At 47.4% G+C, this 21,542-nt stretch overlaps 1 protein-coding gene across 3 annotated transcripts in view; it reads right to left on the bottom strand.

Annotated features, from left to right (window-relative positions):
* The window catches only part of ELAVL1 (ELAV like RNA binding protein 1), a 38,592-nt gene that overhangs the window by 7,007 nt on the left and 10,043 nt on the right, over positions 1-21,542 (bottom strand). The window contains exons 2-5 of one of the 3 annotated variants that reach the window (XM_087816878.1): positions 20,039-20,226; positions 8,260-8,363; positions 6,317-6,470; positions 1,064-1,289 (exon numbers count right to left, since the gene is read on the bottom strand). In XM_087816878.1, the coding sequence (XP_087673004.1) occupies positions 1,064-1,289; positions 6,317-6,470; positions 8,260-8,363; positions 20,039-20,210 (656 nt within the window). In that variant the 5' untranslated portion in view covers positions 20,211-20,226. Of the gene's footprint in view, positions 1-1,063; positions 1,290-6,316; positions 6,471-8,259; positions 8,364-20,038; positions 20,451-21,542 lie in introns of those variants that run through there. The other 2 variants (XM_087816879.1, XM_016203485.2) reach the window with 2 other exon arrangements.

The raw sequence follows: 21,542 nt of genomic DNA, 5'->3' as shown, positions 1-21,542 counted from the left end.
TGAAACCTGACAAGTTGCAGAGAAAAATCCTTAACATACCTGAGTAAGCCACTTCTTGAAGTTTTGACAAAAACAAACAAAATGGCCCCTAAATTGAGATTGCCATGATCTGTGAGGTGGTAATACACCTGATTTTGGAGTCCAAGGTACTGACTTGAATTGTTCCTATTCTAGATCCTGGCAACTAAAATCATTTCCAATATGGAAAGACTAAGGAATATGGGAAAACTAGTCCCTCTAGGACAGGGCTTTTGAACAGAAGGCATAAAATATTTAGATATCAAAATAATCCCAAAAGGTAGGTGTATGAGAAAGGGTTGTCTTAGGGCTGATGATCAAATGTCTAAAACCTGTCTAAAAACTCTGGAAGGAACAGCTCTCGCTTAAGTATACCTAAAGCTGCATCTTTTTCTCATGCATGTGGAATGATATATATATATATATCTATATATATTTTTTAGAGTATTTCCTTTTTTAAAAAAAAATTGAATTTATTGGGGTGACACTGGTTCACAAAACCATACAGGTTTCAAGTGTACAGCTCAATAAAACATCATCTGCACACTGCATCATGCGCCCATCATCCCAAGCAACGTCTCTTTCTGTTCCCATGTCCCCCTCTTTGTCCACCTCCCCAACCCCCATCCCCCCTGGTTATTATTACACTGTTGTCAGTGTCTGCGTTATATCTATATATTTTTTTTGGAATGATCTTTTAAACTCATGGCTTCACCCTCCCGTCTCTATAGACTATATGCTGGAGTGCTATCACTCACTCTCCCAGTAGTTGGTCGGAACTGGTAGCACCTCTTTTATTCCAGTTAAAGACAACACTTGATTGGAAAGATATGGCTTTCATACAGATACCTTTATAATGGAGGTGGGGACATGGAGACATGAAATGATTGAGTGCAACCTTCCGATGTGATCAGCCTGGTATGCCCAGTGCTTCCCACTGTGCATGGTTACCCAGCCAGTGGGGTTCTAACAGCTTTCAAGGCACCACTGGCCATGGTGGGAAGAGACTGGGTAGGCAGGTGAGAGCGCTGCCCTCCTGACCCACCTGAATCTCTGTGCCTGGTGATGCACGGGGCCTCCGAACCGTCTAGCTGGCGAGTGGTACAGCTGGGAGAGCAGCGCCACGTTTTTGTTCTGGTTGGGATTGGCTGCAAACTTCACTGTAATGGGCTCAGAGGAACCTGGGGGTTTATGACCATTGAAACTGGTAATTGCCTCTTCTGCTTCCGACCGTTTGTCAAACCGGATAAACGCAACCCCTCTGGACAAACCTTTTTAACAAACCAACAAAAATGGAGTTAGGGGGAAAAAGTGCAAGGATTTTTTTTAAAACTAAAAAACAAAAATTAAGTCAGTAATTCTATTGTGCTTCAAACTGGATGCTTGGTTAATGAGATAAACAAAAGTTAAACCTAAATATTCTCAGTCTCAAGGCCTTTTGGGTGAAGATTTCCTTATTCTGTGTGAAGTGAATTTGGAAACTCAAAATATATCCACATTTAAATTAAGAACAAAGGGACAGCCCAGCCAGAGTGGCTCAGTTGGTTGAATGTCGTCCTGCGCACCGAAAGGCTGCTGCTTCGATTCCGGGTCAGGGCACATATCTGGGTTGCCGGTTCAAGCCCTGGTTGGGACACACACGGAAAGCAACCAGTCGATGTTTCTCACATCGATGTCTGTCTCTCTCTCCCTCTCTCCCTTCCTCTCTCTAAGCATGTCCTTGGGTGAAGATTAAAAAAAGAATAGACATTTATAACTCAATTAAAAATAGTTCTGTGACTACCTAAAAAACAAAACAGGAACGAATTTTTAAAAACCAACAATGACTAATAAAAGATTAAGGTTTCAGAGTTTCTTTTGAGTTTCTCAGTGCCAAAAGATATCTTGGCGACAGAGAGCCACATTAGAAGCAATCACCGCCCCCCCACCTCCCATCACTATTCTGACATCAGGTGCCCACCCCAGATGGGCTAGAGAGGGAAGGCAACCAGGGCTGGGTCTGAGGAATTCTTCTTGGGCTCTGGGCCCTCTCATGCCTGCCCTGCCTGCCAGTGTGCCCAAGGAGCAGTGGTGCCTCCGAGGGCCCGTTGTGAACAAAGAGCAACCTGGTCTCATAGCCCAGACAGGCCTTTGTAGTCTGCTGCCTTTCTAGTGGGCCCAGCAGAATCCCTGGTTACGTGGTGCCCAGCTTGGCCTTCTCCTTCATCCCCAAAGGGCATAGAGTCTCAGTAACCAAGCCTTACCCAGACATTCTTTCCTGCAGCCATCTCCTCACTCATTGCTATGAGGTCCTGGGACCTCCTGTGGGCTCCAATCTGCCCTAAGAATCAAGTGAGGTCACTCATTCTTTCCCCCTAAGCTGGCCAGGCACACACAACAGTGCTGACAGTCCCCTATAGACCCCCTGGCAGGTTAAGAGTCCCTGCCTTAGGCCCACTCCATACCTGATCCTGGTCCTGCATGGGAAGGGCCAGGGCACCCCTGTTGTGGCCTCCATCTGCCAGGAGAGAACAACTTCTCTTGCTACCTGGATGGAGGCACCTGCAGGTAAGTCCTGAGTCCCTCAACAGAGCAGAAATGTGATACAGGACCAGGCTGCCTGAGATCCAAGGCTGAACTGCTACAGGCACTGTCTGGTGAGCTGGCATGACTGTGAGGCCCGAGCAAGCCAGGTAAGAGAGGACTCATCTATCCTCAACCCCGTCTGTCCACACACTGGGTCTAGGGGGACGATGAGGAGATCTTGGCCCTTGAACAATTCAAGGAATGGGGTGGGGCTGGGAGAGGGAATTTGGAACCACAGAAGAGCCTGGCTCCTTCTTCTGAGGAGAAACAGGGTCAAGTATGAAGGTTCAAGTGTAGTGGAAGGTTGACAGCAAGGGCCAGTCTGAGGATGATGTCACTAGGCTAGAGTCGTGGGTGTAGCTGGTGGGGTGACTGAGGTCAACAGCCCTATCCTAGACACTCTCATCTCGCCTGTCAGTCATAGGCTGTCATGTCACATTTTCTTATCTAGACAAAGGCCTTCAGTACGTAGTGAATGACACTGAACAAAGCAGGACAGCCCAAGACCTTGGGCCACCAGCTAAATGAGCATATCAGATGTCCCTCCATTCAGCTCCCAGGTTCCAACACCTTTCCTTACCATTTCCCACAGGGTCCCACCAACTGCCCCTGTGATGGGCATGGGCCATGAGTCTCCCCAGTTGGTCCTAAGGCCATGGAAGGGCAGAAAGACTCAGGTACATCAGGTGGGGTGTTGAGATAATAAGTGTCACTGCAAGGCATGGTTGACCTCTCTGGGCCTGGAATCCCATGTTGGGGCCTGACTTGGATGTGATACTGTGGGCCCCACTGAAGCACACAGTAAATATCAGGGACCCTTGGGCCAAGGATTCTTTGTTTACAACTGTAACATACTGTGGACAACCCATGCTGGGTCCTAAAGTATGCAACATTCCAACTGGGAAGCTCCCTGTCCCAGTTTCCCCCTCCCCTCCAGCACAGGGCCCTGAGAGATCACACAGCAGCTCCTAGCGGCCTTAGGCTACCCCTATATTGTCTTCATGACTCTTTAATTAGAAGTTTAAAATTCACACAGCCAGAGACACTCACTGAATTAGTGAGATCAGACCAAGCAATCACGTGTGCCCAGAAAATTCTAGAACCTGAACTTACTTTTCAATTTCAGTTCAAAAGAACACCTGAAAGTACTGTTTTTATTCACTCTTAAAGGGCATGAATAACAGCTTAGACAGATGGACACCTGAACAAAATCTAACTTTAGGCAAATAATGCTGAAAGCTGGAGATGGCTGGCTCCTATAGGAAACTGCCTTCAGGGAGATGGTTTTATTCTATTTATAAAGACCTCGAGATCAAGCAGAGAGTGTGTGCAAGTGGGGTTTCCCTGTTTGATTTTGTAAAATGACTTTCAAATGAAAACTTTCCAAGTGCAATGAACAAAACCCAAGAAAGAGAAAGAAAATTTTATTTAACGCAAGAGAATGTTAATTTACTAATTTAGTGAATGTATACTTTTTGAAGATCACTCTGTGTTTTGTCTCTCTAGTGGTTTTTAGAATTAAGAGCAGAGACCAATAAATGGCACAATCTCCAGATGAGTAAACTATAAAGTTCACAATTAAAATGGATAAAGTAGCAAAGAAATTTTTAAAAATTAATTTGTCAGCTCAGGATGTAAAGGCTTTTTAAGAGAGCATCCCCATTTTTCCAACACTAAAAAGCATGTCATATGAAGGCAAACCTGTCTGTCACACTGTTCTCTGCCCCAGTCCTCTGTGGGCCCCATGGGTCCCAGTAGAGGGGACCCAGGTGGGTGGCCTCCTCTAGAGCAGAGGGAAGAAGGGAGTCCTGAGCCCTAGGGGGCTCAAATTTCTACTCTCTAAATTCTACCCCCGGGTCAGGAAGCAGGACTGGAAGAAGGAGCCAGGGAGTCCCTCATCTCTCCCTTCTCTCCTATCCTCTTGCAAGGATTCTATGAAGAAAAAGGTGTTGGGTGGGGGCCCCAGTCTCTTCCTTGAGGTAGCAGAGGCTGGCAGGGATGCCTGAGGGTCCAGTACACCACCTTGAGGTCACAGCTGAGACTGGAGGACAACCCTGAGGTGTCCCCAACACTCTAGGACACAGAAGCCTTACAGAGGGAAAGGAGGCAAAATCCCTAGCAAATGGCTGAGGGAGCTATCTACAGAAGTAAAACAAAAGCTTTGTGGCTGGGGATGTGTTCTCGAGGTGTCTGGGCTCCAGAGAGCAAGGCTCTGCTTAGCAGTGCTAGACAGAGATCAGCAGAGGAAAAAAGCAGTCATTGTGTGATCTAGTAAAGCAGGGCCATGGAGGCAGAATGTGGGTCCCGGGCAGCCCATTCAGACGCTCTTATGCAGGCGGGGCGGGGAATACATGCACTGACCAGCTGACTGCATAGTTTTCTCTCAATGGGGGCTTCAGGCACCATAGGAAACGAATCTGGATGTTTATACCAAGTAAAGGGTATCCTCACTCCATGCCCACTTCCTACCCTACAGCGAAGGGGCAGAATGAAGGAGGCAATACGGGGGGGCGGGGGGATAGAATCCATGTTGCTCCAGTGCAACGTGGTGTCTGTGCCAGGCTAGGGGGATACCCAGAGCTCCCATGAAATGCCAATGACCTGAACCTGTGGACCACAAGCCACTTTTCCTCCTCAGGCCCCTGGGGTAATCAAGCTGTCTACTCCTCTCAAATACAGGCCCCAGTAGGCACCAATCTCAGTTTCCACAGCTGGGGCTAGAGAGGAAGAGCAGGGACAAGGCCAAATGCCCCAAAGCACACAGCTCAGGGGAACATGGAAATATGTGTGTGACCCCACCTACCTGCTCTCCAGGGTCTGCTCTGAAAAGGGGAGGTCACCTCAGAGCTATGACTTCCTGTGACCTAACTACCCAATATTAGTTTTAATACCACAGCCAAGTGGGTGGTGAATACTCTGTGTTGGAAGAACATAAACATCAACTGCAGACAATTCGACCAGCTTCACTGAGCTCCGTAGGCAAGAAGCCTCCTTTCTAGTTTGTCAGCAAATTCCCACTCCTGGCAGGAACGAAAGTGAGGAGTCCTAAAGTGGGCATGGCTCAAACTTACTGCTTCCCAGACGGAGGCATGCATAAGATTTGGCAAGGGATGTCCTGATCCCAGTTCCCAGGCCAGCAGGGCATGCAGGCCACACAGTCAGGGCCAGAACCCAACTTCCTGCCTGCCTGCCCACCTAGGGTTGCTTCAGCAAAGCCCAGAGCCCAAGCAGCTAATGTCCTGAAATGAGATGACCTGACAGGAACTGGAATGATCATCGGGAGGAATTCACCACCTGTTGAGTTCTGTGGGTGGGGTATCTAAATAATCAGAAACAGTTGCCTTTGTAGCTTCGAGGCAATGAAAAGGACTGGACCAAGAGTAAAGACTGTCACATTGCACGCTGTATGCCTGCAATAAGAACAGCAGCAAACCCTTGAAACCCATTCATGGGTCAGGGTGGGACATCTGGGTGCCCAAGGGAAGGTATGTCTTGGTGCCAGAATGTCTTGGTCTTTTCACCATAAAATGTCAGCCTGACATGGAGGCTCTTTCATGCCACTTTATCTTCCCAGTCTCATAAAACAAATGCCAATGTCATCTCATTTCAATTCTGTCTTCATTAGTAGAACAACTAATGACATTTAACATCAAATATGATCTGTCTTCCCTAGAAAATCTGGCCCCTGGCCTAGAGGAAAAACCTCACTGCGCATCCCAGGCCACCGTCATACCTGTTGTCTGGTCCACAAGGACCCGGGAGTTGATGATTCGCCCGAATCGAGAGAACATGTCCTCCACGTCCTTCTGGGTCATGGTCCTGGGGAGCCCACTGATGTACAAGTTGGCGTCTTTGATGACCTCTGAGCTTGGGCGAGCATAGGACACCTTGAAAACAAAACCGCTTTCTGGGGTTAGGGCAGGTGTGTGGCCAAAGCATCAAGGGAGGGTGTTAAATTTTGGGTTAAGAAAAAGCCAACCTATGATGGGAGAACATGCATCATCTATGGAAGCACCTGTTGGCAACTCCCCATTGACCAGGCAATAAGCTGCTAGCTGGCACCATTTTCTCACATCTCAACGAAGGGAACATTATTATCATTTTACAAAGTGAGTGACTGAGGGTCCACAGTTAGTTGGTGGCAGGTGAGGGACCCAACCCTGCTACCTGTCCAGTTACCAAGGCTTTATCCCTCTCTGGATGATGAGCTGAGCTGGGAACAAGACCTGACTGTGGGTAAGAGAGCTGGGGGCTGCTGGGAATGTGACATCTATCTGCCAACACGTAAGCTCATGACAGGAGCTCAGATAGGGCTGTGAGTGTTAGGGGAGTTCCACACTCAACTGTTCAATATTAAATGACTCCAGGCCTTCTGGGCTTATGTTTTACAAACTTAAAAAAGAAACTTTTGCAGTGGCTTAGATAAAATGGCATGTGTGTGTACTAGAGGTGGTGAGGGGAGGTTGCAGGGGCTGATGGTAAGAAAAAGTCTTTGGTGCTTTCTTCAAAGAAAAGGTCTTTGAAAAAAAAGTGACAGCTGTATGGACCCTGCAGACTAGAAGGAGGGATGGGACCAAGCTCACACTTATGCTGGGAAGGGGAAGCTGGGAGGAAGCCCTTCTGCCCACAAAGAGGCAACCTAAGGAAACAGGACTCAGTCACACCCAACGTAGTCAAAACCAAGTGCGGAGGCTGAGAGATGGAAGGGGAAGAAACAAGAAAACCGTGTGCTCCAGAAGGTGAGGATTATGCAGAACTTACTCACTGAGCATCACAAAACTGATGTGATGAGGAACCCAAGACAATAACACAGGAGCAAATATGAACTTTTGGTGTCACTGGGCAGCATGAGGGCATGGACAACAGGTGTGTTCTTACCACAATGCTGACAGGAAGGGCAGGGGTGTGGTTCTATGTGACAAGAACACACATACACACCCAGCTCCATGAGAGCACAGAATCTGTCTAATTTGTTCAATGTTTGGAACATAGTAGGTGTTCAATAAATGTGTGCTAAATGAATATTGAATGAAGTGGCTGTGATGGGCAGGAAGGGTGATTGATACTGCTGTGCTACTATAGTATGCCAGGAGCAGGGAGGGCAGGGCATGGAACCGGGGTTGCACAAGAATGGGAATGTCGTCCAGCTGGACGTGGCTCAGCGGTTGACTGTCGACCTAGGATCCAGGCAATCGGGGTTCGATTCCTGGTCAGGGCACATGCCCGGGTTGCGGGCTCGATCAATGACTCTTTCATCATTGATGTTTCTGTCCCTCTCTCTCTCTCTTTTCCTCTCTCTGAAATCAATAAAGATATATTAAAAAAAAAAAAAGTTAAAAAAAAAAAAAGAATGGGAATGTCACAGCCGGACATGAGACAGGCAGGGGAGGCCTGGGCTGGGGAGGGGGTTGCCCCATATATGTGCCCTTCACGGGGACCTTCCTTTTACTGGTGGGGCTGAGGAAGCCACGAGCCACAGCATGAGGCCTGGGACAGTCACCACTCAACACATATGCAATACCTCAATTCTGAGCAGACAGGAAGCTCTCCAGATACCCTGGAAGCACCAGGTTTCCGAGATGCTAATGATGCCCTTGACAGTGATGGTAAGTCGGGCTTGGCACAGACCCCAGCCCAGGACAGAAATGAATTCAGGTGGTGCTCACCACTCTTTACCTTAATGGTTTTGGACTGGAGCCGCAGGCCATTCAGCGTGTTTATTGCTTTCTCTGCATCCTTTGCAGTCACGTAGTTCACAAAGCCATAGCCCAAGCTGTGTCCTGTGGGAGAACATGTACACACTGGTAAACCAGGGAGAGTCGGAGAGGATGAAAAGGACTATGCTCTCCTATGTCTGGCTGGGCTCAAAAGAATAAGGTCAGAGAAAAGACAAAGAAAAAAACACAGGAACCTTAAGAGCCGGGTCTGCAGGAAATGAAGTTACAATCTATATTAATGGTTTATTTGTTATACTTCTTTGGCAACCTTGTACATTTTCTACAAAGAACAAATGTTACTTTTGTAATTTAAAAAAATTATCTCAAAAGAAACATTGTGCTACTGACTGCATCCTGGGGAACCCATCACTAAAACAATGACAACAATTGGTCCCACTGGTGACGGCCACTCTGTGGGGTTCTGACGGGGCCTGGGTTTGGGAAGGGGAGGAGAACGGTTACAAGTGGCAGATAGGTAGATAGGCATTTCTCCACCACTTCCAACCCCAGAGCAGGGAAAGCTTGTGGGGCTGTGGTGCTACCCAGTGCCAGTGTCTCTTACTTTTCTGAACCTGCAACCCAGTGGGGAGCACAAGGAAAGGATAGCACTTAGAGAAGTTCCAGCCCCGCAGGCAGCCCCTGTACTGCCTTCACACCTTGGCCAAGCTTGCAGAGTTCCCCTTGGTAGTGGCCTCCACTGTCATGGCATCATCAGCTGAAATCTGGAGGAGTCATAAGGGATGCAAAAACCTGAGTTCTTCCCAAAGAAATCCAAGGTTACGGATAGCATGTCACCACTGCTTCTTTGTGAAACTTTTAGAAGTGGGAGTGACCACCAACTGGATACCCACAAAGGACTCAGTATAGCAGGCAAGATGCTGTGGTTTCCCAGGAGGCCAGAGAGGAGCAAAGGTTGAGGGTCAGAGGTGGAAGAAGCCTTATACCTTCACTACAGGGCAAGCAGGAGGAGGCGTAGAAAAGAGAACCATCAATGTACCCACATCTGACCCATGCATATGCCACATTAGGAGGCATCCACTACACACAGGGCACTGCCCTGGGTAGAAATAGAGCTGTGTGTAAGGCCAAGCAAGGCCCACCTTCACTGAGCTTTGCTCCATTCCTCCGGTTGGCAGAGAGTTACAATGAGCAGGTAAAAAATACAACCAGACCTCCCAGCTGGAGTGGCTCAGTTGGTTGAGCCTTGTCTCTACACCAAAAGGTTTGATTCAGTCAGGGTACACACCTGGGTTGTGGGTCTGATTCCATCGGGGAGCGTACAGAAGGCAACAAATTGATGTTTCTATCTCTCCCTCCCTTCCTCCCTGTCCTTGGGTAAGGATTAAAAAAATAAATTAATATAAAAATACAAAAATACAACCAGGCGTTGAGCCACACGGAGGTGGAGATCCTCATTGCAGCTATGCTGGCTCAGCCTGCAGTGCCAGGGGAACCCAGGCCTGTATCTGTGACAATGAGACCTGGCACCCAGTAGACAGCCTAATTCAGTTTTGCCACTTAAAAAGAAGAAAATTATTTTTTAGATTTAAAGAAAAATTACAAAGATAATACAGAGAGTTTCCATATACCCCACACCCAGGTTCCTATTAGTAACATCTTATACTAGAATGGATGGAACACTTGTTACAAGTAATGAACCAGCAGTGATACATTATTATTAACTGCATCCACATTTGATTTCTATGGCCTTAGGCTTCTGCTAATATTCCCTTCTGTCCCAGGATGCCATTCAGAATCCCACATAACATTTAGTCATTATGTCTGCTTAGGCTCCTCTTAGGTGGGACAATTTCTCAGATCTTCCTTGTGATGACCTTGACAGTTTTGAGGAGGGGTAGTCAGGAATGTTGTAGAATCTCCCCCAATCTGGGTCTGTCAGATGTTTTTTCTCATGGTTAGGTTGGCATGATGGGTTTTGGGAGGTAGACCACAGAGTACAATGAATGGCCCTTCTCATGACATCATATCAGAAGTACATGCTATCAACGTGGCTTATAACAGATGATGTTGACTTTGATCCCCTGGCAAAAGCAGCCAGTTTGGTAGGTTTCTTCTCCATTGTAAGGTCACCCTCATCCCCACCCCCACCCCATGTTGTAGGCTTTGGAAGGAAGTCACTGTGCAGCCCACACTTGAGGAGTACCTTGTGGAGTTTCACTTTCTCTCCTTCAGGGTGGAGTAGCTATATCTATTATTTGCCCAGCCACCTTCTTTTTTACCCTCCAGACCCATATTTTTAACAAAACCCCATGGATCTCAGAGACTCAACTCCTGAGCCCTGAACAGTGAGGACCCCGGAGAGCAGCGCTTTGGAGCCCAGGCCCAACCAGCAAGAGTCATACTCACAACTCAGAAAACTACAATCACTCCAGGTCAGGGACTTAGGGTTCTTGCAAACAGTCCAGACCACAAATGTGAGAGTTGAGAATGCAGAGGAAGTCTGGGTATGGATTCCCAACCAAACTCCTGGATGGCCAAAGAGCCCATCCTATCTGGCCTAGCCCTGGACAGGCTCCTCCACTTCTCTCTGATCAGCACCACCTGCACACCGGTCTCCTTGTCTTTCTGCTCTTCCCAGAAGGCCAATCCTGTACCAACCCTGTACCACCTTTCAGTGCCTCAGGTAACCTAAGCAATGCTGGGGAAACCAAACACCAATGAAGACTCACCCAGGCCCTGTCCCTATGTCTTCAGCTACAGCTGGCTCCCTAGGGTAGTCACTGGTGACTGCTAGCAGCACGATCACCAAGGCTATCCATGACCCTTGGGTGCTACCCTGTGAATTCAGGATGCAGCTCCCTGAGCTCTCGGCTTGAAGGGCCACCTCCTTCAGGATGTGCCAACAGTGCCAGGTTTTCTTTCTCCCCAGCTATTCCTCTTCAGGTTCAACCATTTCATCAAGATGGTCCTCAAGGTTCTGCCTTTGGCCCTTGTCTCCATCAGTCTTCCTGGGTGACCTCTCTGACCACCTGTGCGCCCACACCTGCAAATGTCACCTAGGAAGTCATATAACCTCAGACAGCCAATGTCCCCCTTCCCTGGTCCTGCATCCACTCCAGTGTTCCTGAATAAGTCCACCTATATTAACTGAGCACCTAGTATGTGTCAGACCCCAGGCCAGGCTGGCTTGTGGGGGAGAAGGGGGTTTGATGATGATCACAAAGGAGGAAGTTCTTACCTTAATGAAACTCATATCCCAGGGGGCAAGTTGAACAACAAATCAATAAGAGCCCGGCCGGGTGTGGCTCAGCGGTTGAGCATCGACCTAGGATCCAGGCGATCGAGGTTCGATTCCCGGTCAGGGCACATGCCTGGGTTGTGGGCTAGGCAGCCGATCAAGACTTACTCATCATCGATGTTTCTATCTCTCTCTCTCCCCCTCCTTTCCTCTCTCTGAAATCAATAAAAGATATATAAAAAAAACCCAAAAAACCCACAACCCAACAAGAAAGGAATGAACAAAGCCACTGCACAGGTGCTATGAAGAGAATCCCACTGTGGTAAGACACTGACAGGATGGGCCCTCAGTAGACAGGGCAGCCAGGAGCACCCTTTGAGGAGGTGGTATCTGAAGTAAGACACATTCCAGACAGAAGAGCAAGTGCCAAGTCTCTGAGGTGGAGACAACAAGTGTGTTCTAGGAAATAGGGGAATGGGCAAGAGGTGGCTTCTGGGTGGAAACCAGACACAGTGGGTCAAGTCAGGCAGGGCCCTGTGGAGTCTGTGAGCCTGAGCAGGTGTAAGATGAGGGCAATGGGCACCAGGGAGGGACAGAGGAAGGAAGACCCATGGAGAAGACCTGCACATGGGATGATGTAGGAGGGAGCTCCAGGGGAGCCTAAAGTGCCAGGGAGCAGCTCCCCTTCCAGCACTCCTAGGCTGGGCTGAACCTTCTAGGGCCAGGTGGGGAGGGATCTTTGCATACCCCTGTGCCCAGGGCTGGCTCTGTACCCTCAATCTGTCCGATCCTGTGTGGTAGGCACCTGTGTGAAGCAGGAAGAAAGGCGACGGAGAAACAAAGGGGAGCCCCTGGCTTTCACCCAATAGATGAGGCTGTAGAGCAAAGTGCTTAACATGGTGCTGAGTACCAACCTCTGCCCTTACCTTCACCATGAACCAATCACTTGCATCTTTGGCTGCCCATTAGAATCACCAGAGAAGCTTCTAAAAATGATCACTGCTCAAGCCACATCCCAGAGCAATGACATTGGCATGGAGGTGGAGTGCAGCAGGAGTCAGGTGGATTCAGTAGTTTTGAAAGCTTCCCAGGGTTCCAATGTGCCCAGGTTGAGAGCTGATGCTGGAAGTGCAGGTGGGGAGCCCCAGAGAGGAGAGTTCCTTCCATGGTTATAGAGAGGAATCCTAGGCACCTGGGGGAAGACCCTCACTTCCCAAAGCAGACCCTACTGTTTCTCTAATAGGGTCTGCAAGCCAGCCAGGTAATGATGCAGCTCCCTAGAACCCTCTGGAGCCAGGAACCCAGGATGTCAGGCAGGCATGGGAATCTACACTTCTAAGCTCCTTACAGATGATTCTCCTGCCCCCTAGAGGCAGTGAGCCTACTAGACTCTGCCATGAAGGCAAGTCAGATGCTGCACTTTCACCTTTTATGGAAGACCAGTCCCAAGTGAGAGAAGTCTGAGGTCTGGCAGGAGAGCAGGGGTGCTCAGTGTCAAAGCTCAGGCAGGGTAAAGATCCTGCACAGGCTTCTAGGGTTTGAGGAGGGCAGGGCCTGCCTGGACTCAGGGCTGGGGGAAAAGGGCCACCAGAGCCCCTGGAGGGGAGATGTGGTGGAGATGGGAGGACGCAGAAGATGAGGGAAAGAAACAAAAGAGGGAGAAGGGACAGGGATAAAGCTCAAATAAACCTTGGGATGTTAGAGATGGTTGGCACTCCCTCCAGCTCTCACTTTCCACATTGTAGAAAAAGTGTCACCACCGCCATTCTGGCCACAGGCCCAGTGCTTCTCAGCTCTGGTTCTCTGATTTGCTCTAGCCTCAGCATTGCCCTCCCTCCAGAAAGTTAAATGCAAGATGTTGAAACACCCAGCCTGACTGATTCAGCAAAACTGGGTAGGGCCTGAGACTAGGGTCTGCGGTCACCCTCCTCTTCTTTGCCACCAGGTGCTGCTGCTCATCAGGATCTAGGGCTCCAAGAGCTGCTGCCTGAAGAAAAGCAAGCCTGTCTGCCTCCTTGGGGAGCATTCTTCATGCTTTGTCAGCTACCTTGGGCCAGTGCTCTTCTATATCCAAACATACTTCCTCTCTTTTTGGGCAAGGGTTAAAACCAAAAGACAATTACACAGCATTTCATCTTGTTTGCAGACAAGAGTAGCCAGATGTACTGTTTTAATCCCTTAGTGTTTCTTAAGTTGACCTGGGGTGCCTGGTTGATATAGGTGAGTGCCCTGTGGGCGAGGCCTCCCTTGCAATGTGAGAGAGTGGGAGCAGTCAAGTTGTTCCTTTAAAGGTCCATGGAAGCTCAAGGGAAAACTTCACTGAGGGAGAGAGACTGGGTCTTGTGAGGATGGGTGAACTAATCAGGCAATAAATAAGAAACAACAAGTGCCCCCAAAAGAAAGAAAACAGGCAAAGGACAAGAAGAGTATTTTATAAAAGAGTACAAACAGCCAGTAAAAAGATAAATTTTCCCAGACATGCAAATTACCACCAGGATCAGATGTCATTCTTCACTTAGGCTAGCAAAGATGAGAAACCCTGTCCCACCTGGGGGGTGGAAGGGCTGGTGGGGGAAGGAAGTGTAAACTGGAGGGCAAGCTGGCAATATGGGTCAAGGGCTTTCAGAAAGTACAGTAGTGCCCCCTTATCCTCAGGGTATACACTCCAAGACCCACAGTGGATGCTGGAAACAGCACAGTATTGAACCCAACATATACTACGCTTCTTTTTATACATACATATCTTTTACTTACAGGAAGCACTTATGGCTTCTTTGGTATGTCTGAGCTGCCAGCATCACTACACTTGTGCTTTGGGGCAATTTATGAAGTAAAATAAGTATCACTTGACCACAAGCACTCTGATACCACAACAGTCAATCTGACAACCGAGACAACTAACTGACTAACAGGCAGGGAGCACACAGATCATGGAGACAATGGATAAAGGGACAAATCAAGTCTCGGGTGGCACACAGCAGGATGACGAGAGATTTCATCACACTACTCAGGACAATGTGCAATTTGAAACTTATGAATTGCTTATATCTAGAATTTTCCATTTAATATTTTTGGACAGCAGTTGACCACGGGTAACTGAAACCATGGAAAGCAAAACCAGGTAAGAGGCATGACTACACACTCTCGCCATCTGTTGGTTCACTTCTAGGAAGACTTTCTATGGCAATAACCAGTGAGCAAAGATTTGTGCCAGGATATTTATCTCAGTGAGGCTTATAAATACAGGAAAACTCAGAACCTCCATATAGCAGAATACTATATAACCATTGTGATGAGGAGATAACTATGTTCAATGACAGAGAAAATGTTCACAGATACAAGAAGAAAAGTTTCCTACATAGTTTGGGTGGTGCAAGCCCATTTTTGTAAAAGCACACAATTGCTTACAACCAAGAATATGTAAAGAAATGAGTCTGGAAGGACATGAAACAATTGTGGGGTTATGGGCAATTTAAACTCTTCTTCTTGTCGCACATGAAACTTTTTTCTATAAGGAACAAAGGTTATTTGTATTAAGGAAAAAAAGTAACCAGACTGACTAGGTGTGTTCCCCACTGAGGGAACAGTCTTCATGAAATCACAAGAGTGCAACAGTAGGCATGTCTGGGGAATGACAAGCGGCTCAGTTCAACCCAAGAGGAGGGTACGTGGGGGTGCAGTGGCTGGGATGAAGGGGACCGGTCCCCAGGAGACTTGTGAGCTGCAGGAAGGGGTAAGGGTTTTATCCTGACCAGAGGTGCACAGCAATGAGAAGGAGCCGAGCAAAACTGAAGCAGAGGCTGGAGACCAAGTGGCCAGCATAACAGACAGTCCAGGAGGGTGGAAGGTGGAAGCTGGTTCCCAGTTCCCTATGGGCCATATGGCATCTACAGAAGGACCAAACGCCAGGACAGAGAGTAGGGCAGGGCCGCACAGTAAGGCTGGCTGGTGATGGTGGATGGAACAGGCAACAACAAATGCATGTTCCCAACATGGGGGGTGGCGCCTGACTGGCCAGAAATATTCTGAATCTTGAGGTCACCACATGAAACATTCTCAGCATCCCAGCCACCACCCCGTCCCTCATTCTCTGTCACAAGGACATGGCCCATAGTTGGCACTCAATAAATATTTGCTGGGTGAATGAATGTTCATGTTGATATGCAATCTTCTCCAATCCCCCAACCCTTTCATTTATTCATTTCTTCAACAGACTGTGACTACCTCCAGGGATACAGAGATGAATAGGGCCCTGCTTCCAAGAACTATATGAATCTAATGGACAAGAAAGTTCCAACTTCAGTGCAGTATGGAAACCCATGTTGCAGGTCTGCCCAGTTGCTATGGGAACCGAGAAGAGAAGCATCTAAAGCTGACTGGGTTGGGCCAGGGAAGGTATTCTAAAGGAAATGGGACTCGTGATTTGAGGGGTTTTAAAGCAGGTAAGTGACAGAGTGAAATATGGAGTGTTAAAGAGATTCCTTTGCTGCAGTGGAAATGGTCTGGAGGGAGCACGGGTGACCAGGTAAAAGGCAAGAGCACTAATGCAGGCAGAGGACGATGTGGCCTGGTCTAGCATGAAGGCAGGGGAGATGGAGGAAAAGAGATGGATGCATCCACAGGAACAAGTGCCAGGGATACATGTCAATGGTCATGCTTAGATTTGTGACCAGAGCCAGTAAGTGGACAGTGGTGCCATCCATTACAATGGGGACACCGGGAAACAAGCAGTTGGCTTGCAGAGAGTCAAGGTCAGTTTGGCAAACGCTGAATTTGAGGGGTTAAAGGGTCTGTCTCAGAGGAGATTTGTGGCTGAAAGAGAGGTGGTAAACTAAAGGGGAAGCTAAGCTGTGGGTTGCATTCACTCACCAAAGTAAACACTTACAAAGAAGAGGCTTGGGATTAACCCTGAGGACCACTGAAATTAACAGCTGGGAAGGGGCTGCAAGAGAGGCAGAGCGAGGCCTCAGGAGCGGGAGAGAGCCAGGGTGGGTGGTTCACAGAAGCCAAGGGAAAAGGCTTCTAGAATGAAGAGGAGTCAATTTGCTGGCTCCATGAACAGCAGGAGAAAGAGGACAATAGCTAAAGCAGTAGTTTTCAACTGTGAGTGATTCCGCCCCCTAGGGAATATTTAGCAGTGTCTGGGGACTTTTTTTGTTTGTCACAACTCAGAAAGTGCCACTGGTATCTAGTGGGTGAATATCAGGGATGCTACCCAACATCCTAGAGAGCACAGGATGCCCCCACCCCAAGAATTAACCAGTCTCAAGTATCAATAGTGCTTAAGTTGAGAAAACCTGAGCTATAGGAAGTTGGGAGAATTTTAGCAAGGATTTTTATTTTAATCCTCACCCGAGGATAAGTTTTTCATTGATTCTAGAGAGAGAAGAAAGGAGAGGAGAGAGAGAGAGAAAAAACCAAAAAACATGGATGTGAAAGAGAAGAAACATTGATTGGTTGCCTCCCATATGTGCCTTGACCAGAGAACAAACCTGCAACCCTTCAGTGCATGGGACACGTTCTAACCAACTGAGTCACACTGGCCAGGGATAGCAAGGATCTTTTAAAAGAGCAGAGACTCATCTTGAAAAGACCCAGAAAAGTGGGTACTTGCATAGTTTGAGGTTCCTGGGTTGTTGAGAAGGGACAGGATCTAGGATAGAGATAGAGATAGCTGCGAAGTAGAAGGCAGACATCAGGTGAGATGCAGGTATCCTGAGGGAAACACGCTGAAATGGTTGTTCTGGGGGACAGGGATAGCCCTCATTGCAACATAAGCTCAGTTGGGGATTTGATTCAACAGGGCACCTGTCTCTCTCTGGAGCGGGTAGCCTGAGCCTGGCCAGGAGAAAGCAGCTGGATGACCGTATCCATGCCTGGGGTTTCACCAGAGCAGCATGATTAAAGGTCACAGGGCAGTGAAATGTACGGCCATTTCCCCAGAACCGGCCAGTGAAGAAGTTTTTGCATACTAGTAACAGGAGAAAAGTGAGAATGCAGTTAAGTTTTTCATAAAACTACGTTCATTCAATTTAAGAACTGCTAGGAAGGTACTGAGCTGAAATGTGAGCCCAGGTCCACCTACTCCATGACTCCTGGTACATTACACTTATCTTGCCCAAAGATAAGAAAAAGTTTATCTCTGAACTGAAAACTTTCAAATTATACTTTTACTGCTTTTGCAAAACCAGTTCTCTACTTTCCTGGCCAACCTCACCAAATCTAGGTGTTCCTATTACCAGAGCTCACATTCCTTTGAAAGCCACAACAAGTGAAGAGACAAAGAAGTCAGGTACTATGAGAATGCTAGCAAAATCGGACTGCAATACTGAGGAATATCTAAGGGGCTGAAAAATCCCATTCCACCAGAACGTAAATGGAGAAAAGACTTGTTAGCAGCACAAGAGAATTTCAAAAACCCTGTGAACAAAGACTCTTATTCAGGATGGTCTCCTGGAACAGGAGAGAGACAGTGGTTTCTAGAACATTCTAACACTAATCAATTTTGTGTATTATTTAAAGTTCCTATTTAGAAGACACTTATTAAATCACAGACTCTTAGAATTAAAAGGGTCCTTAAAAGACTTTGAGTTCCAAGCCCTCCTCTGATGAACCAATTCCCTGTATGGGATCAGCCAGCCTCTCCAAGAGTTATATGCGGATGGGCATCATCCCATCTCTGGCAAATGCTGAGAGCTGACAACGGGTACACGTGGTTCAATATCTACTCTACTGTTATGCAAAAAAAAAAATTTTTTTTAAATACTCATCCAAGGAAATGCTTAGAGAGAGGAAGGAAGGGGGGGAGGAGAGAGAGAGAAACATTAATATATGAGGGAAACATCAATTGGATGCCTTCCATGCATACCCTAACCAGGGATCAAACCCACAACCCAGGATGTGCCCTGACTGGGAATCAAACTGGCAACCTTTCGGTGCACAGAACAATGTTCAACTGACTGATCCACTCCAGCCGGGCTACTGTTATGTAAATTTGAATAAGATATTATTGTATTTCCATACTAAAAATAGTTTTACTTTTATTTATTTTTTTAATTGAAATTTAGAGAGAGAGGAAGGGAGAATAAGAGAAACATCGATGTGAGAGCTGAACATTGATCAGCTGCCTCCTACATGCTCACCACTGGGAATCGAGCTCCCAACCTGGGCTTGTGCCCTGACTGGGAATCAAACCAGCAACATTTTGGTACATGGAACGATGCCCAACCAACTGAGCCACACTGGCCAGGGCTGTTTTACTTTTAAATTAGTTTTAGTGTAGAGAATCATAGTCCCACAAATCAGGTGGCAGCCAAAGTTGTCCTGGGAAGACTGTCCATTCCTCAGCTCACCAGAGCAGAGAGGAGGAGGAGGAGGAAAACAAGGAAGAAAAGAGGGGAAAGGAGGGAGAGGAGGGAGAGGAGAGGAAGAGGGGTGAGGAAGAGGAGAGGGATGAGGAGAAGGAGGAAGAGGAGGAGAAAGAAGAGGAGGAGGATGGGAAGGAGAGAAGGACAGGAAGGGGAGGAGAGGAGGGACAGGAGGGAGAGGAGAAGAGGAGGGGAAGGTGGAGAAAGGGGAGGAAGAAGAGAAAGAAGAGGAGAGGGAGGAGAGGGGGAAGAAGAGGAAGAAGAGGAGGGGGAGGAGGAAAGGAGGAGAGGGAGAGGAAGAGGAAGAGGGAGAGGAGGACGAGAGGAGAGGGAGAGGGTAAGAGGAGGAGGGGGAAGAGGATCAGAGTTAGGGTTCTCTAAAACAGAGAGCCCTAACCCTGATCCTTCCTGGGGAGAAAAGAATCAAAGTACCTGGTTTTTACATGTTTTTCTGTAGTCTTTGAAACTGTGCTCTTGGAACAACGGCCTTACCCTGTGCTGGGCCTTCCAGAAACCCTTATGAGGTAGATAGCATCAGGAGGTAGGCACCCTCCGATCACCCCACACACACTATGGATGAGGACACTGAGGCTTAGAGGTCATACTCTGAGGGAGTGGAGAGCAGGGCTTTGAACCAGCCTACCAACCCCATAGCCAGTCTGTTGGGCTACCGCCATGCTCCCTCCCCCACACAGGGTTCAAGTTTTATGTGTTTCAGATGTTCAAGTTGATGGAGTGACAATAGTCAAGGTTGCCCAAACCTAATGAGGGGCCACTCATGGGGACTCAGTGTGTGGGAGCCTGGGAAGATGAATAGGCCTGCCTGGGGCAGGGCGCTGGCCAGAATCCCTTTCACAGGTAGGCCCACATCAGGCCAGGCTGTCCTTCTTTGGTCCCTTCCAGCTCTAAGAGCAGACCCAATTTCTGGTGTCTTCATTTTTTCTCCCCTCCCACCACCTTATTTTGGACATGCTCTCTGTCTAACATTGAATTTTTCTTCTTTTGGGAATCTACATCCAATCTTACACCATGGCAGTGGCAAAGTAGGGTGCGAGATAAAAACGACGCATCAATGCAAGGCTGTAGCTCTTCTACACGGAGGAACACTGCAGTCACAGGTAAAGAAGACACCTACAAGCATCCTCGTTACAGAAACACCTTGGTTTCTTTACCTGCGACTTTATCCCGAATAAGTTTTGCAGATTCGACTTCACCAATACTGCTGAACAGACTTCGCAACTCATCCTGGGTCATATTCTGAGGGAGGTAGTTGACGATTAAATTCGTTCTCCCGATGTCATCCCTGCAGTCTTCAGCCATGTGGTCTTCATAACCATTAGACATTGTATTTTTTAAAAATCTGCAGGGAAAAATAAATCAAGTAAATTCCTAATGTTCATATTGCAGAATGTGAGACAAAACTAATCACTGCTTTAGCACTTAGTTTTCTCTTCAGCATTACTTCAACTTACATCCACACAAAAACCTGCACAAGGATGTTTACAGCGGCTTTATGTACAATTGCCCCCAAACTGGGGGAAACCACAATGTCCTTCAGTAGGTGAGTGGAGAAACAAACATCTACACAAGGGAATATTATCAGGAAATAAAAGAAATGAACTATGAAGCCACAGAGACATGGAGGAACCTTAAATGCATATCACTAATGGAAAGAAAACAACCTGAAAGGCTACATGCTGTATGATTCCAATTATATGACACTGTGGAAAAGGCAAAACTATGGAGACAGCAAAAAGATGAGTGGCTGCTGGGAGTTGGGAAGGGGGAAGGAAGGATAAATAGATGGAGCACAGAGGATTTTTAGGGCAGTGAAGATATTTTGTGTGATACTATAAGACATGTGGATTCATGTCTTTCCACATTTGTCCAAACCCATGGAATGTACACCACCAAGAGTGAAACCTAGTGCAAGTACAGGCTTCAGCTAATATATATCAGTATTGGTTTATCAATTATAACAAAATACCAACTAATGTGAGATGCTAACAATAGGGGAAACTGTGTTGGAGGAGAAGTATATGGAAACTCACTTTGCACTTTCTTTGAAATCTTTATGTAAACCTAAAACTGTTCTAAAAAAGTCTATTAAAACAAAACAAAACAATTCCAAGTTTAATCATTTCCACTTTCTAAGAAGGCTTCAAAGAAATATACAAACAATTTCAGCACCATCATTTAAGCTCCTGTGAAAAGTGTTTGGGTTCTCTCCAGAGCAGTCCAAAGACTACTGATTGCTTTTTTCTCGTCTCCACATGCACTACAGATCAATGCAGCTGGATACTGAGGAGCTTGCAATATCCAACCCAGACACCGTCTGTCCTCCAGCAGCCAGGCAATGGTTCTTTGCATTTCTTTCTTCAAAAACCCACTAAGATTGAGCTGGGAAGGAGGTTAGGATTTCTCTAGCAGTCAGAACAAGTTGGTCTTGAGAGCTTGCAGGCTTTGGAAGCCTTTGCTGGCCTGAAGAAATCTCTACTTTCAGTGAGAAACATCAGACAGAGCACAGTGATGGCTTTGGAGTCGAGTCCCGATCAGTGCAGCTAAGGGTGCCAAGACCACTCTTTCTGAGAGCAACTCACATTGGGCTTGCTCACAAGCAAAGCTGTGAGCGGCCTAATCTAAGCTGTCCCATGTCCCTGCCTCTAAATACATAGG

The sequence above is a fragment of the Miniopterus natalensis genome, chromosome 4, assembly GCF_054644295.1.
Source record: "Miniopterus natalensis isolate mMinNat1 chromosome 4, mMinNat1.hap1, whole genome shotgun sequence".
Taxonomy (NCBI): Eukaryota; Metazoa; Chordata; class Mammalia; order Chiroptera; family Miniopteridae; genus Miniopterus; species Miniopterus natalensis.
The sequence above is the reverse complement of the archived record's forward strand: the minus strand, read 5'-3'. Positions and strand labels throughout refer to the sequence as shown.